Raw genomic sequence first — 13,660 nt, 5'->3', positions numbered from 1 at the left:
ATAATACGTAACTTTTAAAACCTAATAAAAGACACTTCTATCAAAGACTAATAAATTCAGAATTTAATTTTAAAAATCACTCTTCAATATTATCACTGAGTAGCATTATGACTATTTGTGACAAATTAATTGTCCTTAAATTACTTAAAAGGAATTTCTGACGAATCCTTCCTGCCATATCTGTGTAGCGGCATGAAATCTAACAATAGCAGCAAACTTGTAGCATACGACACCTTTCACATCTTTCCTTGACATATCACTGTCGTTATTGATAGATCACTTCCCCACTTGAAGCTTTCCGATATTGAGTGAATGTGACAAACCAGTGTAGGCATCTCTGTGATTTTTTTTATTTTAATGCCACGTATGGTGCGTGTGACCTCATTTTTAAAATACTAACAAGTAAACACCATCTACAAAGGTGGGCTGGAGATGCCGTTGTTTAATCTTTTTTTTTCTTTAAATTTATTTCAACAGTTGACATAAATCACTCAGCATGAAAGCAAACATGAGTGCTAGCGAAACAAGCTTTTGTAGCTCCTCACATCATTCCGAAGAAAGTTTTTAGATTTAATATCAGCATTAGAAACTACGAGTTAAATTTGTTTACTTTGAATTCATTAATTTATATTCACCGTGTGCGTGTTTGCATACACATTAAGGCCCGAGTAAATAATAGAACACATAGCAACTTGTATTTATTGAACACCAGCATTTTTTTTTTTTTTTTTAATGTAGGGGTTTAACATATATATAGTCCAAATCCTACAAGAAAAGTTATTTAAATATTTATATATATCTTTACAAATGTTCATGAGCAAGTCGTAGAGCTTGTGTCGGCTAAAGCTGCCGTTTTCCGAGAGTGTACAAAGGTAGACATGGACATGCACAGGAAATAGTGATGGCTGAGTCACTGTAACAAAATGGCTGACTTGGACCCATCTCGCACTTTACAACCCCCCCATATAAATAACAACTCATAAAAAAATGTTTCCACTCACACGTCATAGCCAGTGTTGGGACATTCAATGTGTTCTCAAAAGAATTTAGCAAGAAATCTTATTAAATTCTCATCAGAACATTCTTTTGCTTCATACCAGGCTCTTGTGTAAAAATATTCTCTGCTACACCACAGATGATGAAATTCATAACTAAGCCAAAGGTTTGTGGAGTGGGGATGTTGCAAAACAATTTATTTATTGTGTTACAACTGATTTTGTCTTGAGAAAGTTGCCAATCAAAGATGGTTGTAGGTCAGGGGTCACCAACATGGTGGGCAAGGACCACATGAGCTGCCCAAGGGCCTCTTTTAAAAGGAGCTCACTTATGATTGTGATTTCATTGGAATGTTTTCGAATGAAGCATTTCAAAATGTAAACAGTTGCAGAAATTGATAGAAATAAAATGTTGCATATTCTGTGAACAATTATTGAACCGTATCTTCACATAGATAAAATCTGTTAATCTGTTATTTCAGTAGTGTGTAGCCCTTCACAATAATTAGTACCCCAAAAGTATTTCTCATTTTAATAAAGATTGGTGACCCCATTTTGGATAAACCAGAGGAAAGTCAAGTTTTATTTTGATTCAGCACATTGAAATGACCTTTAACCCCTTTTACGTGAGTGGATGTACGTATTGTGCAATTACCACCCCGGCAATGGCACACTGATGTTAGAATGTCCATGTGTACATCATGAGTCCATAAATCAATCAATAAATAAAATAAATACACACACACAGCTTCAAGGCACGGGGGAGCAGGCGGGTGGGACTACTCAGTCTTTTCAGTTTTCCCGTCTTTGCTCTGGGGCTCGGCGGCTTTGCGGAGCTGCGACTTTTCCGAGCCGCTGTTAATCTGTTGATCGGTCGGTCCGCTTGTTTTGCCGCTTGAGTTTTTGTCCAGGTAGTTGAGCATCTCACTCAGGACTGTTTGGAAAGTGCTGAGAGCGGCGCAAACAGCTGGCGTACCAAAACCGTGGGTGATTAAACTGTTGGGGAGAAGATAGAGAAAATGTAAGGACCTCGGTAATAGTGTTGGAAAAATTCCCCCATTTAAGTTGTCCATCCCTGTGGTAGGAGATCAGATGAGGTTCTTCAAGCAGCTGCATGCTGTGCTAACATTTGAGTCCAGTCCCTTGCTAGCATTCATTACTTGGAGATTGTTAAACCTTTTTCTAAAGGGTGACATCACACATGACCTTTCTGCTAAGAGCCCCCCTAATGTACCAAATTGCAGAGTTGCCACATTTGTAAATGGCAAATGGCCCAAAGGAGACCAAACAATCACATTAGTTGATTTGAATTTAAATTCTGCACCAATGGTGACGACAAATCTTTTTTTTCATTACCTGAAGTGTGTAAGGTGTCTCTGGATGTCCAGGTCTAAAATTGGTGTCGGTCTGGAGGATCCCAAAGGAGAACGATCTTGACTTAACAAGTCCTGGAACTCCTTACAGATTTGCCTGACGGAAAAAAAAAAATGAGTCAAGGAATCGGCATGCTAATGTTTTTTTTGTAGAAATATATTTTCGTGCTCAGTGCAAGTCTAGCGCAAATCACGGTTTATTTTGTGTACATGGGTGGAGGAGTGTGTGTCTTCTCACTTTGTAGCCAAAACCATTTTCTTCCGTGCGCTGGTTTCTTTCGACTCATTGTGCTGCCGGGCCAAATGTTCGCCCACCGCCTTGCTGGGAAATTCTGTCTCGCAGGTGTAGCCAAAGTCTCTTGCCAGGTGGAGCGCTTCTCCTGCATACACACATCAGAGTGATGAGAGGGATGCGGACCAAAAAATGGAAGGATAAAAGCTGAAAAGATCAAAACTAACTCACCCTCCACCAGGGAGGTGAGCAGTGTGACATTGGCAGCTTTCCTCCGTCCTGCCGGCAGGTTGAGGCCGAGACGGTCTAATTTCTCCCGAAGACACCGGCCGCCGTTCTTTGACTTGGCTCTGTGGAAGAGTCAACAAATTTCGCATCACGTCTTCCATATTTTTAGAATATTCGGACTTTCGCTTTCTTGGGAATCGTTCCAAAATACAACTCGCTTTGGCTCCAATATTGACAATATATAGCGGACCAGATTTCATTTTATTATGACAACAGGATTATAGTAAATGAAAGGCTGAATAAATTATAATATGTCACCTTGAGGATAACCGTCATTTCTTTAATCAAGCACATTTGCATATTTAATGCGCTTTCACTTTGTAATTCCCATTGAGCTTCTTCTCTGTTGTTAGCGCATTTATCTTTCGTTAAATACACACTATTTTCGATCCATGTCATTTTTATTTTCTGTTCCATGTAGAATTGTGACAATATAGGTTTTCTTAGTTCTAATCTTACTAATTTATGTAGATCATCGGGTTTGAAGTGAAATTCATCAAACTGTACTAATTTCCAAACAAAGCTTTGTTTTATATAATGACACATGAGCAAAAATATTTCCTAATCTATTGTTCCTATGAAAAGTGTCTAAAATATTCGCCGATACTTTATTTGACATTGCACAGAGCTGTATATTGTTTTTTTCCCCGATGTTTTAGTTTAGTCACCTTATTTGACCATTTCTCAAAGCCTGTCTCCTCTTGGCCCGTCTGTCTCTCCACCCCATCAATAATACAGCCGACCCTCTGGTTCCTCTAATCCTAGCATGGTTTGGCTCTGACTCACCAATAGTCTTTGTGAACGTTTCCCTACCAGCATATCCTCTCTTTTATCTGAGCTCTACAAAGACTCATGTAACGCTCTTCAATGTTCATTAGATAGATTAGCGTCTAAAAAGTGCTCTACAATGTCTCGCAATTACTATGGACCTTCTAACTCAACATAATTGAAGGGTAGTGGTTCAGCAGAGTGTGTGTGTGTAAAGTATACTGTACATCCAGGAAATATTTGATCAATTGACACTTATAATGTTGATTATATGGTGGTGTGGAACTGCATTGCATCATTCTTAGTCCTCCTCTGCAGTAGGTGGCGCTATACTGTGGTCATTTGGCATATCTGTGGTTTTGACTCACAATTTCTGTCGTGTTGAAAGATTTTATACACCAAAAGTACAATGTATCGGTGAATACTAAATATTTGCTATTGGGCTGAGAAAAAAAAAAACAGTTCAAAACATCCCTATTATTATCATTTTTTGGATCTTACTGGCTTCAACGCAAGTGGTGTCTCGAGTCCCCCTCGAAAAAAAAGTAATAGAGCTGTCACATTGATGTGATTTTTGTACGAACCTGCGCAGTATTCCACCCAGTAGAGAGGCGTTGAGGCATTCTGGTGGTGACAGTCTTCTTTTCACCTCTGCGATGGTGACTTTGTACTTAGAGGTGGAGCTGAGGAGTGACAGTCGACCTGGTACCGAGCAGAATAGATCTGTCGGATTCACCACACAAGTTCCCCCTGCACGCAAATGCAAGACAATTTGTTAGAACAAAAATACCACAACAACTTTATTTTTTTGGGGTAACTGTGACAGAAAGTAGAACATTTGTTAAAGTGTACTACTCATCAAAAAGAATGCATTACAAGAAAATAATTCAAATGTGTTTATTTGCTATGATCATATTAAGTTTATATTTGTAAATAGGCTAATTGGTCATTATATTTAATGTGAGTAATGATAATACAATAAAATACGTTATTTTAAATACAATATTGCTAAAGTCAGTGAGCCAAAACAATAAAGGTAATGACAAAAATAATTCAGTGAACTAAGTACTGCATGAATTATTTAAATTTACTCTTACGTCAAAAAAGCATGCAATTCAAGATTCAAAAAAGTTAAACCTATGCGGTTATATTAACTTTGTAGCTTCCTAAACGGATCATCTGTATTTATTTTTTATTTATTTGAAACCTAAGAATTGCTGACACCAACAGAAAATAAATACTGTCCATTTCCAAGATGCATAGAGTTTAAAAGCCATTTTTCATAATTAAAATGTCATTTCCACGTGCACTTGAGCGTCAAACTAATATTTGTAGGTCGGAGCTGTCTGCTTTAACGCAAACAAACCCAGTATGTTATCACCGCGCCACCAAGTTGACTAAGTTGTGCATGTAAAAGTGTTAATAAATCATTCTAGCGAAGGCTCTTACGCATTATTAACTGCATCTGAGTAAGTCTCCCTGCTCTCCTCCTAGAAAATATTGACTAGTCTAGCTGAGGAGGCCTATTATTAATCAACTTTCACTTAAACTAACGTGCCAAGCAGCTGAAACGCAAGGTTGCTGTCTGATGTACTGTCGGCTATATTCTATTATTCATCTGCCTCATTATCAAATCTAACAGTGGGGTGTGTCGCTTTGTTATCAGGCCATGATGTGATGGAATCGGAAGAAAAGATTCCATTTAGGCCAAGCAGAACAGGGCTGCAGGCGAAGATACCCACGCCAGTCTTTTTTCAGGGCAGCCAACGTGGACATATTTGGCCACCAACTAAGGCTTTCTAACCTACATTTCAGCCCTCAAAATGTATTATTCACCATCTACACAAATGCACCAGCCTGTGTTACTTTCCTTGCCACAGAAAGTCCGCTGGAAATAGGCGACTTGTACAAACACAGCGACGATTGCATTTCAGCACCTGGACAGCGACATAGTGGCTACCTGGATCATACTGCGCATGTCCGTTTTCAATATGTGACCTGTCTGTCAGATTCACGCGCTCTGACAGGGGCGCGCGCCTCTGAAAGCCTCGGGTTCACATCGTATTAATTCCCCTAAAAATGTTTTGATACAAAGTAGTTTGTATTTTATGTTGCCAAGGGCAATCGAAACGAGCTATTGCTGCTAGTGCAGCGAGTGGAGCGTGCGGGCCCAGAGGCGATAACGGTATTTAAGCAACGGAGAGTAGCCTCGGGCTGCGGCGCGAGCGGCGGGCGGGATCACACGCGGAATCAAGCGCCTGTTTTAAAACCAGTTTGCCGAAAATTAAAGAAAAAGAACACGGGCCAAATGTCATTCTTCTCATAGTTTAACAACAATGTTTACAGCTTCTTACAAGCCCGCCGCGTGACTTGCTTGACAGCGCGTAACGGGAGCGAGTAAAAGTGGTGATGTCACGCTCGGAACCGGAAGTAGGCCTCGCAGGGTGATTAAAAGCGCAGACGACTCTTAAGTATAGCGAGCGCCTTTCTTTACTGATTTTCTTCTGGCGTGCAGGGGGGAGAAGGGGGGGGGGGCATTATGTGAATATTCATGCCCGCAAAGCCGCAGTCAGAAAGAACAACATTAATATGATCTCGGCTGAATCCGGAGCCCCGATCCTCATTAGCATATCAAAGCGTGCGCCCGAGGCGAGAGAAGCTATCGATACAGGAGTGCGAGCTAAAGCAAAGATTATTGGTTGTGATGGTTGCGGCGGCTGAGCTCAGGGCCAAATACTGCGCACCATTAACCGAATGTGATAGCGGAGGGATTCCCGCGTCAATCCGACAGAAAAGCCCCAACACCTAAGAAGGCCTGATGAAAAATTTAACTGGAGACACGCCGCTTTCCTCTCCGTATGGAAAAGCACAACGGTCTGACTATAAACACGTACGAACGCGCGTGCGCTTTAAAAACAGCATGTTTTGCAGAGCTAAATGCGCGCAAATAACTCCGGACGTTCCCAAAAATACAGAAAAAACAGCTTAGACTTTTATGTGACAAATGCAGTTAAATTTTTTAAAAAAAAACATCTAAATAAATCGATATGTATAACAACAACCCACAAAAAAACCCATCATGACCGAATTTGTTTAGTTTGGTCTGCAAAAAAATATCATTTTCAGGTAACCAAAATTAACCACGTTTTACTGTGGCGTCAAAATATAAAATAGCATGCAATCACACAACCACTAAAACATTTAAAAATCAACTAATTTAATTTTGTCCATAGGATTTTTTTTTTACTGTCCTTGAAAAGGTAAACATTTGGTAATGCCTATTATAAAATAATTATACTGGTGCACCAAATACTGTGATGGTTTTGTATTGTAATTTGATTTGCTTTACCTCATGATAATCCCTACAATGAATTCTATTTTTAATCTTGAATTGAATCACCAATTCTATATCTGATAACATTCGCGTGTGTGTGTATCCAAGACCCACGTGTCCACACCTTAATTAATTCCGCGTAATAAATAAATATATGATCAATCATTTGGAATGAACTAAAAGGGGATCATCTCAATGTGTCGTGCATGAAGTGACTAAAATGATTTCAGACCGGAAATAGGAAGCAGCATGGTTACAAGTGATGTGCGTAACATGCTGACAGCACACGAGTGGGGTGTGTTCCGGCGTGTTTGTCTGGCTGCTCTCTTGTCTTGTCTTGTCTTGTCGTGTCTGAACGTGAGTATTCACGGCCTGGGGTATACAACAATACAACACAACAGAACAGAGAAGTGGAAGTGGGTCTTACCTCTCCGGATGACGCCCCCTTGGCCGTTCAGCACGAGCCCACACTGCGCTTCCACGGAGCCCTGTGGAGACGCGCACTCATTAACACGGATGGGATGCTCAAAATCATTTTGCGCGTATTATTTGATTGCTACAGGTGAAGTGTGTGTAGTTTACCAACAATATCGGATCCCTACAATCTCATCCAAAAAATAAACTAATATATTTTTTAATGATTGCTTTTATTGTACTATAACATACTGTTTATTGCTGGAGTATATTTTAAAATATTTGGGGGAAGCGGATTTTTTTGGTAAAGTGAAATTCAGTAAAAAAAAAAAGCTCCACATGCACGTGACTTTTATCTTAATTATAAAACATTACACTGAATGAGAGCTATTAATGACTAATTGCGATTATTTTAGATATGAAGCACATGCATGGTAAATATTGACTTTTTTTTACTTTATAAAGGTTAACAAGGATAGGGAAGGTCATATCAGTTTTTAGATTTAAAAAAAAACAAACATAATTTGACTATCTCTTGTGCATTTGCGAGCACCGCCATTTTGGTCCAGATCAGCACTATCAACAGTGTCATCAAGAAAGACGAACACGCTCTTTATATTCAGCAACACTTAATCCCTCGTGCGAGCCTCAAGGCCCGCGCCCACGCAGAAAACTCCCCGATTATAATAAAGTGGGGGGGAAAGCGAGTGTGTTGTCGTTCGCCTTTAGTGGAGGGGGGCGGGGGGGAGTATTGTAGGCTATACATAAAACCAGCTCCTGCTCTGTTTCTTTTTATTCCATTGCGAAGCTAAAGTGATTATAAAATCAATATACAAAACGCAGAGGTCTTGCATGAATTAGCTTAGTGACGGGGGAAAGGTGTGGCAGCTGCTTTTGTTCGGCATGAAAATCTCTTTAAGGCGCTCAAAAGATGACAGTGGGCTCCACGGAACCATACAGGCGCATCTGTTCCGTTCACGCCTTGTGCGAGCTCAGGTTCACGGACCCTTTGGTTCTTTCTTTTACGCGTTAAAGGACCTAAACTGCGCTGGTTTTATACCCTCAGTCAATATGAGCTTTATTTCTCCGTAAAAAAAAATAAAAAACACGGTGTAATTTAAGCAGAAATAAATCAATTAAATGAATGTATAACAAAAAATATACTCATATAAATTATTTTTAAATGCTGCTGTGACGTGGAAGAATATATATTTAGGTCAATTTTAGATTCATGAGTTTAAAAAATACCCGCATGTCACATTTTAATCATAATCTATCGTTATTTTTTTCAATTAAAAAAACCCGAAAAAAAAAAGATTTTGGCGAATACACTTAACGCAGCCGAAATAATTTGGCGACGTGTTTAACTAGAAGCTTGTTTAAATCAGCTCAGATGTCGCTGCATAAGTGACAAAGTTGATTGACGTTAAGTCTGTAATTGGATAAACTACGGTGCTTTATGGTGCTCGAGCAGGGTATTGTGTCGTCAACCCCGATCCCTTAATCCGCCCTTGACCGGAGAATAGAGAAACTAGCCGCTTTTCTTCGCCTCAACAGCTAGCCGGACACACGCACGCACATGCACGCGCACGCACTTTTCATCTCCACTACTTTACATCCAAAAGAATTATGTAAAAATCTAGGTCACGTGTGCATGTGGAAAAATAAAGGGCGGATTTGACGAGGATTGTATAGACTGCCAGTCAATTAACCTTTCAAAAAAAAGACGCCTGGCTTTCCGAGGCGCAGTCCCGTGCAGACTTGACATTTACTTGTTGTAGGGTCACGTTCGTTTCGGTTTCCCCTCCTGACTTGCTGGCAAGCAAATGATCTCGAGATGATATGCAGCATTATTCCCTTTTTCTTTATAGACCTCAGTAGCTTTCCAAAGAGCGGTCGGCAGACTGGCAGACATCTGGCGCCCTCCTTCCCACTCATATTTTGGAATTATGGTTGTAGTGGAGGTGGGGGGGTGCTGATAATAGTAGGCCAGTGGGGCATGGGTGCTGTGGGGAGGGGGGGGGGGGTGACCACACTGGACTGTGCTATAGTTAACACATGTATTCCAATTATATTTGACTAGCTGTATTTTGATTACCCAACTAAAGACTATTTAAGAGTTAATTATATATTATATTGTTACTCTAACCTATCTTGAATATATTACATGTATAGGCCAACTTTACAACTATTTGCAAGTAATACCACAGTAGACTAGACTAGACTAGACCAAACTAGACCACAATAAAGACAATTGCACAATACTATATGTCGGACTGAAGTATGCATTGGATCACACTTGACTGTTTTTGATTGGACTAGACTAAATTAACTATTTTTTTCTGATATGCCTCGATTAAGGAAAAGCTTTGCATGACGGTTAGTAGAGTGGTTTGATTTTGGTTGGTGCAAAAATTGGAAGTCACAGATACCTGCAGGTCGTCTGCAGTGGCAGGGAGGCCCAGGCCGGCAGCAGGTAGCAATCTCTGGTCCGGATGGTGCATCCCGACGCCGTAGGCCTGGGAGCCGTGTGACGTCATGAGCGACAGGTCGTGTCGCCGGTAAGCGTCGAGGCAGCCCAGTTCCCGCCGTTGCTGCTCGTCTAGACACGACGACTTGAGTGCCGAGCGAGCGTTGTGCAGGTTGATGAAGTCTGCGGGTTCGCCGTGGTGGATCTGCTGGTAGTACTGACCCGAGTGGAGCGAGTTGAGACCGTAGGCCTCTGGGGCCACGGCCGGGTGGGAGTGCTGGAACTCATAGTGGAAGGACTGGTGGTGCAGGGGAGTGTACTGGTGGTTGGCCGAGAAATAAGGAGAGGCGAACTCCGTGCCCGCCGGCGCCGGGTAGGTGAGCGGGGAGGAGGAGGAGTAGGCGACCGAGGAGTTGGCCACGGACTCCAGGCAACCGAGCTGCATGAGCCGGTAGCTGTTTGATCCGTCGTGACGTATCTGCGGGATAAGAAAGACGAGCGGGCTGTGGGAACCGTGTCATTTAGCATCAGCAAGCTGTCTCCTCACACTGGCTTGCAAAAAAAAAAAAAAAACACAATCCGAAAAAACACAGCTTACACTCTCGAAGCGCCTCGCTTTTAACCACCTGAAGGAGATGTCACCTGCAAGCCCGGGAGGCAAACTAACGCTCCATCGCAACAGGAGCTATCATCTGCTTTTTTCTTATACTCTTTTTCCGCAAGTTTGTAAAAAGAACTCAAATAAAAAAAAATATTTTAGTATATCATGCTGCTCCCAGTTGATCACAATGGAGAAACACATCCGATCATCTACATACTGATAAAATATATTTTCTTAAGGCACTCCTGCATTTTTTTTTTTAAAAACTGTTTAAATGTGTAAAATTTAAAAATCTAAATATATTTACCCCGCTTTACGCATGCCCTTTAAATTGAATCCATTTCGAAATAAATAACCTACCTCTGCGTCGTGGACAAGTCCCGGGAAGGTCGCTGACATTGTGTGTTTCTCCAAAGTAACCCGTTGCGTTCCCCCCCGCTCCTCTCCAACAATGGCAAAAAAAAAAAAAAAGGCGTTAAAGTCCCCAAAATGTGCGATAAATGGAAAAGTCTCCCCTCGCGTGCTGTGTGTGGGTAGTAAGGGCAGGGAAAAGCTGGTGCAAGGCGGCGAGCGTCTCCCCTCTGCACGGACGGGGCTGGCTCACGGATTTTGTACTTGCAGGGTATTTCTCGGCTGATGTCGTAGGTCCCTTGGTGATATAGAAGTTTTGAAAATTAAGCATCAGCACTGAGGAATGGGAGGACAATAGACGGAGTGGGGCATCCCGGGAGACCAGGAATAAATATTGTATCTTCGCCTTGATAAGGAAGCACGTGCTGCTTTCAACAATTTCCTCCGTTTTTTTGCGGACATTTCCATTTTTGACCCGTTTGTGCTTGGTGCCTCTGCTCGCTTTCACCGTCTTGTTGCTTTCCGCCCCATATCAACAGCCATTTTCTTGTTTTTAATTTATTTTTATTTTGACAAACGGATTTTCGACCCCCCCCCAAAAAATGTAAGTTGCATTATATCGAATATTTGCGTTTTTGTGTCGGAAATACAAAAATAATTTTGTTAAAAAAAAAATGATACGCGGAGAGCTTGGATGGAATATTTTGATATGGGGATGGATTTATTATGTTTTTGCGCGTTTAAAAATATTTTTAATGTTTTCTTTTCATTTAAATGCGAATTTACAAACAAAAGGAGTGCATTTTACGCATGTTTCTTTTAAACATTCGATTTTTACGAGAACACAAATCATTTTGAAATGCACTTACAACACATTCTCTCAGCTACGATTGAATGTTCATTTTCAACATTAATTTGACTGTTGAATTTGCATGGCATTTCTCTTCCCCGTGCTTTTGGATTCGATTATTTTCCTTTACATTAATTTGTTGTTTTTATCATTTCCACCCCAATTCCAATCAAAACTCGTTTTATGTTTTAAATCACTGTTAATATTGAATTGCTTTTATGATTTTTTTCCCCCCGATTAATCCCGTGACCTTCTGTACTATATATCCTCGTGATTTTACTCACCTGTGCACGCGCCCTCGGGGTGGTCGTGCTGCTCTTGCAAGGATATGTTAATACAGAAAACCCTTACAAGACGAAAGTCTTTTTTTTCTTTGCATTCGTTCATTGACTTTTACCTTGTAAATGACGATGTTAAAAAATCACCGGTGAATAAAGAGGCTAATATGAGAACATCGGTGCACCGTGTGATATCTGCAGCCTGTTTAAGGAGTACAAACACCACCTATAGCTATAGTCGTTGCCCTTGGGCAGCCTAGGAAGAAACAGCAATACAAAACGTGAACGCGAGAAGGTAAAGCTCGCGGCCACAGCCTGGAGAGGAGCAAAAGCAAGTGTGGAGGAGATGGGGAGGGGAGGAACATGCACCGTCTGACTTAACTGTCACATTCTTCCATTCACAGCGAATGGACAGAGAGCATAGTGACGATAAGCCCCAATCAGACTTGTTTTGTTTGGATTGCTAGTCAGCTGTAAAAGCCACTCTTCATGTGATATTATTAAAAAAAAAAAAAAAGTGCAGACTGCTGACGCCCAGACGCCACCATTGACTCTGCACTTTAATTAAGCAACTATTTAGCCTTCGATCCCATCTGTTCCTGCATGCACGCCTCTCTCACTGTCCGTTGTCGCAAAAACACTAATAATTTAACATGAACAGTTAAAAATAATTTTTCGATGTTATTTTTTAATTTTTTTCGTCCCATATTGTGCTGTATTTGCAATATTACGTCACTAAACTATAATTTCGTCAGAATCAGCAACACGCCTCCAATAGTATCATTAAAAAAAAAAGTTCTTAAGGCCTTAAATATTTTAATTAATGATTCGAGGTTGTTTTTTCTGAACCCTCCAGGCTCAGCGATAAACCTCAGCTTCATGAATGAATGAATGAATGAATGAGTGAGAGAGAAAGGAGTGGGAAGAGGGTCTACAGCAGATGAAAAAGAGCAATGATCAGTCTGATGTAATTTGGATTTTTATTCCTTTCTAGCATAAATAGATGCTGACTCGCCCCACGCAAAAAATGAAAATGAATTGAAATCTAAACTCTGGCTTTGAGCTTATATAAAGTGGCCCTACTATACCGTGGGCTGCAAGCGCTGCATGCACCAGATGCGCACTGATCTCCGGACAGGAGCCAGTCCATCTGCCGCCTGACGAAGCAGGGAAAGGCCCAAAACGCAGTAAAGCCCAGAGGCGAGAATTTTGATCAGCCCATTGCTTTCCTGCCGGGAGCTGAGGGCTTGGTTGATATATTTTTAGAGCAAGTGTCAGAAAACAATACAAGAATAGAGGTCAGGTGTGAATTTTTTTTGCCATGACGCGTCTAGTGATTTGACAGACCAATATGACCAGCAGGAGGCATCTTGATTGAAGATTAAAAAAATAAAATAATGATGTCTTGGAGGCTTTCTATATTAAATATTATTCTTTTTAATGAACTAAAACTAAACTAACCAATCAAGTAGCTCTGAACAAATGGTTGATTCATTAACCAAGTAAAGAAGTTGGAGCTGTTTCGCCTCTGCGCATGCGTCGGTCTTTTTTTTTCCCCGAGTCTGTTTTCATTTTAATCACTCATCCTGCTCATATGGCTCTGGGCGTCCGTTATATCAGTCCTGCAAGAGTTGTGTGCATGCGGAGTCGAATTTTTTTTTTTTTTCACTCAAATAACGACCGGCATATAATCATGGCGTGATTCA

At 40.9% G+C, this 13,660-nt stretch overlaps 1 protein-coding gene and 1 long non-coding RNA gene across 3 annotated transcripts in view; one reads left to right on the top strand and one right to left on the bottom strand.

The window, feature by feature from the left end:
• The window catches only part of LOC148381681 (uncharacterized), a 76,704-nt gene that overhangs the window by 27,980 nt on the left and 35,064 nt on the right, over positions 1-13,660 (top strand). The gene's annotated exons all lie outside the window — the stretch shown is intronic.
• On the bottom strand, positions 375-12,232 carry tfap2d (transcription factor AP-2 delta (activating enhancer binding protein 2 delta)). The gene is made up of 9 exons (XM_088362512.1): positions 11,961-12,232; positions 10,836-11,124; positions 9,837-10,352; positions 7,418-7,478; positions 4,241-4,406; positions 2,832-2,950; positions 2,607-2,748; positions 2,352-2,465; positions 375-1,991 (listed from the first exon to the last, which is right to left on the bottom strand). The coding sequence occupies exons 2-9, from the start codon at positions 10,872-10,874 to the stop codon at positions 1,775-1,777; spliced, it is 1,374 nt and encodes a 457-aa protein (XP_088218638.1). The 5' UTR covers positions 10,875-11,124; positions 11,961-12,232; the 3' UTR covers positions 375-1,774.

Source organism: Syngnathus floridae, chromosome 19, assembly GCF_059516105.1.
Source record: "Syngnathus floridae isolate MCC-2025c chromosome 19, RoL_Sflo_1.0, whole genome shotgun sequence".
In the NCBI taxonomy this organism is placed as follows: Eukaryota; Metazoa; Chordata; class Actinopteri; order Syngnathiformes; family Syngnathidae; genus Syngnathus; species Syngnathus floridae.
This window is presented reverse-complemented; position numbering and strand designations above follow the sequence as displayed.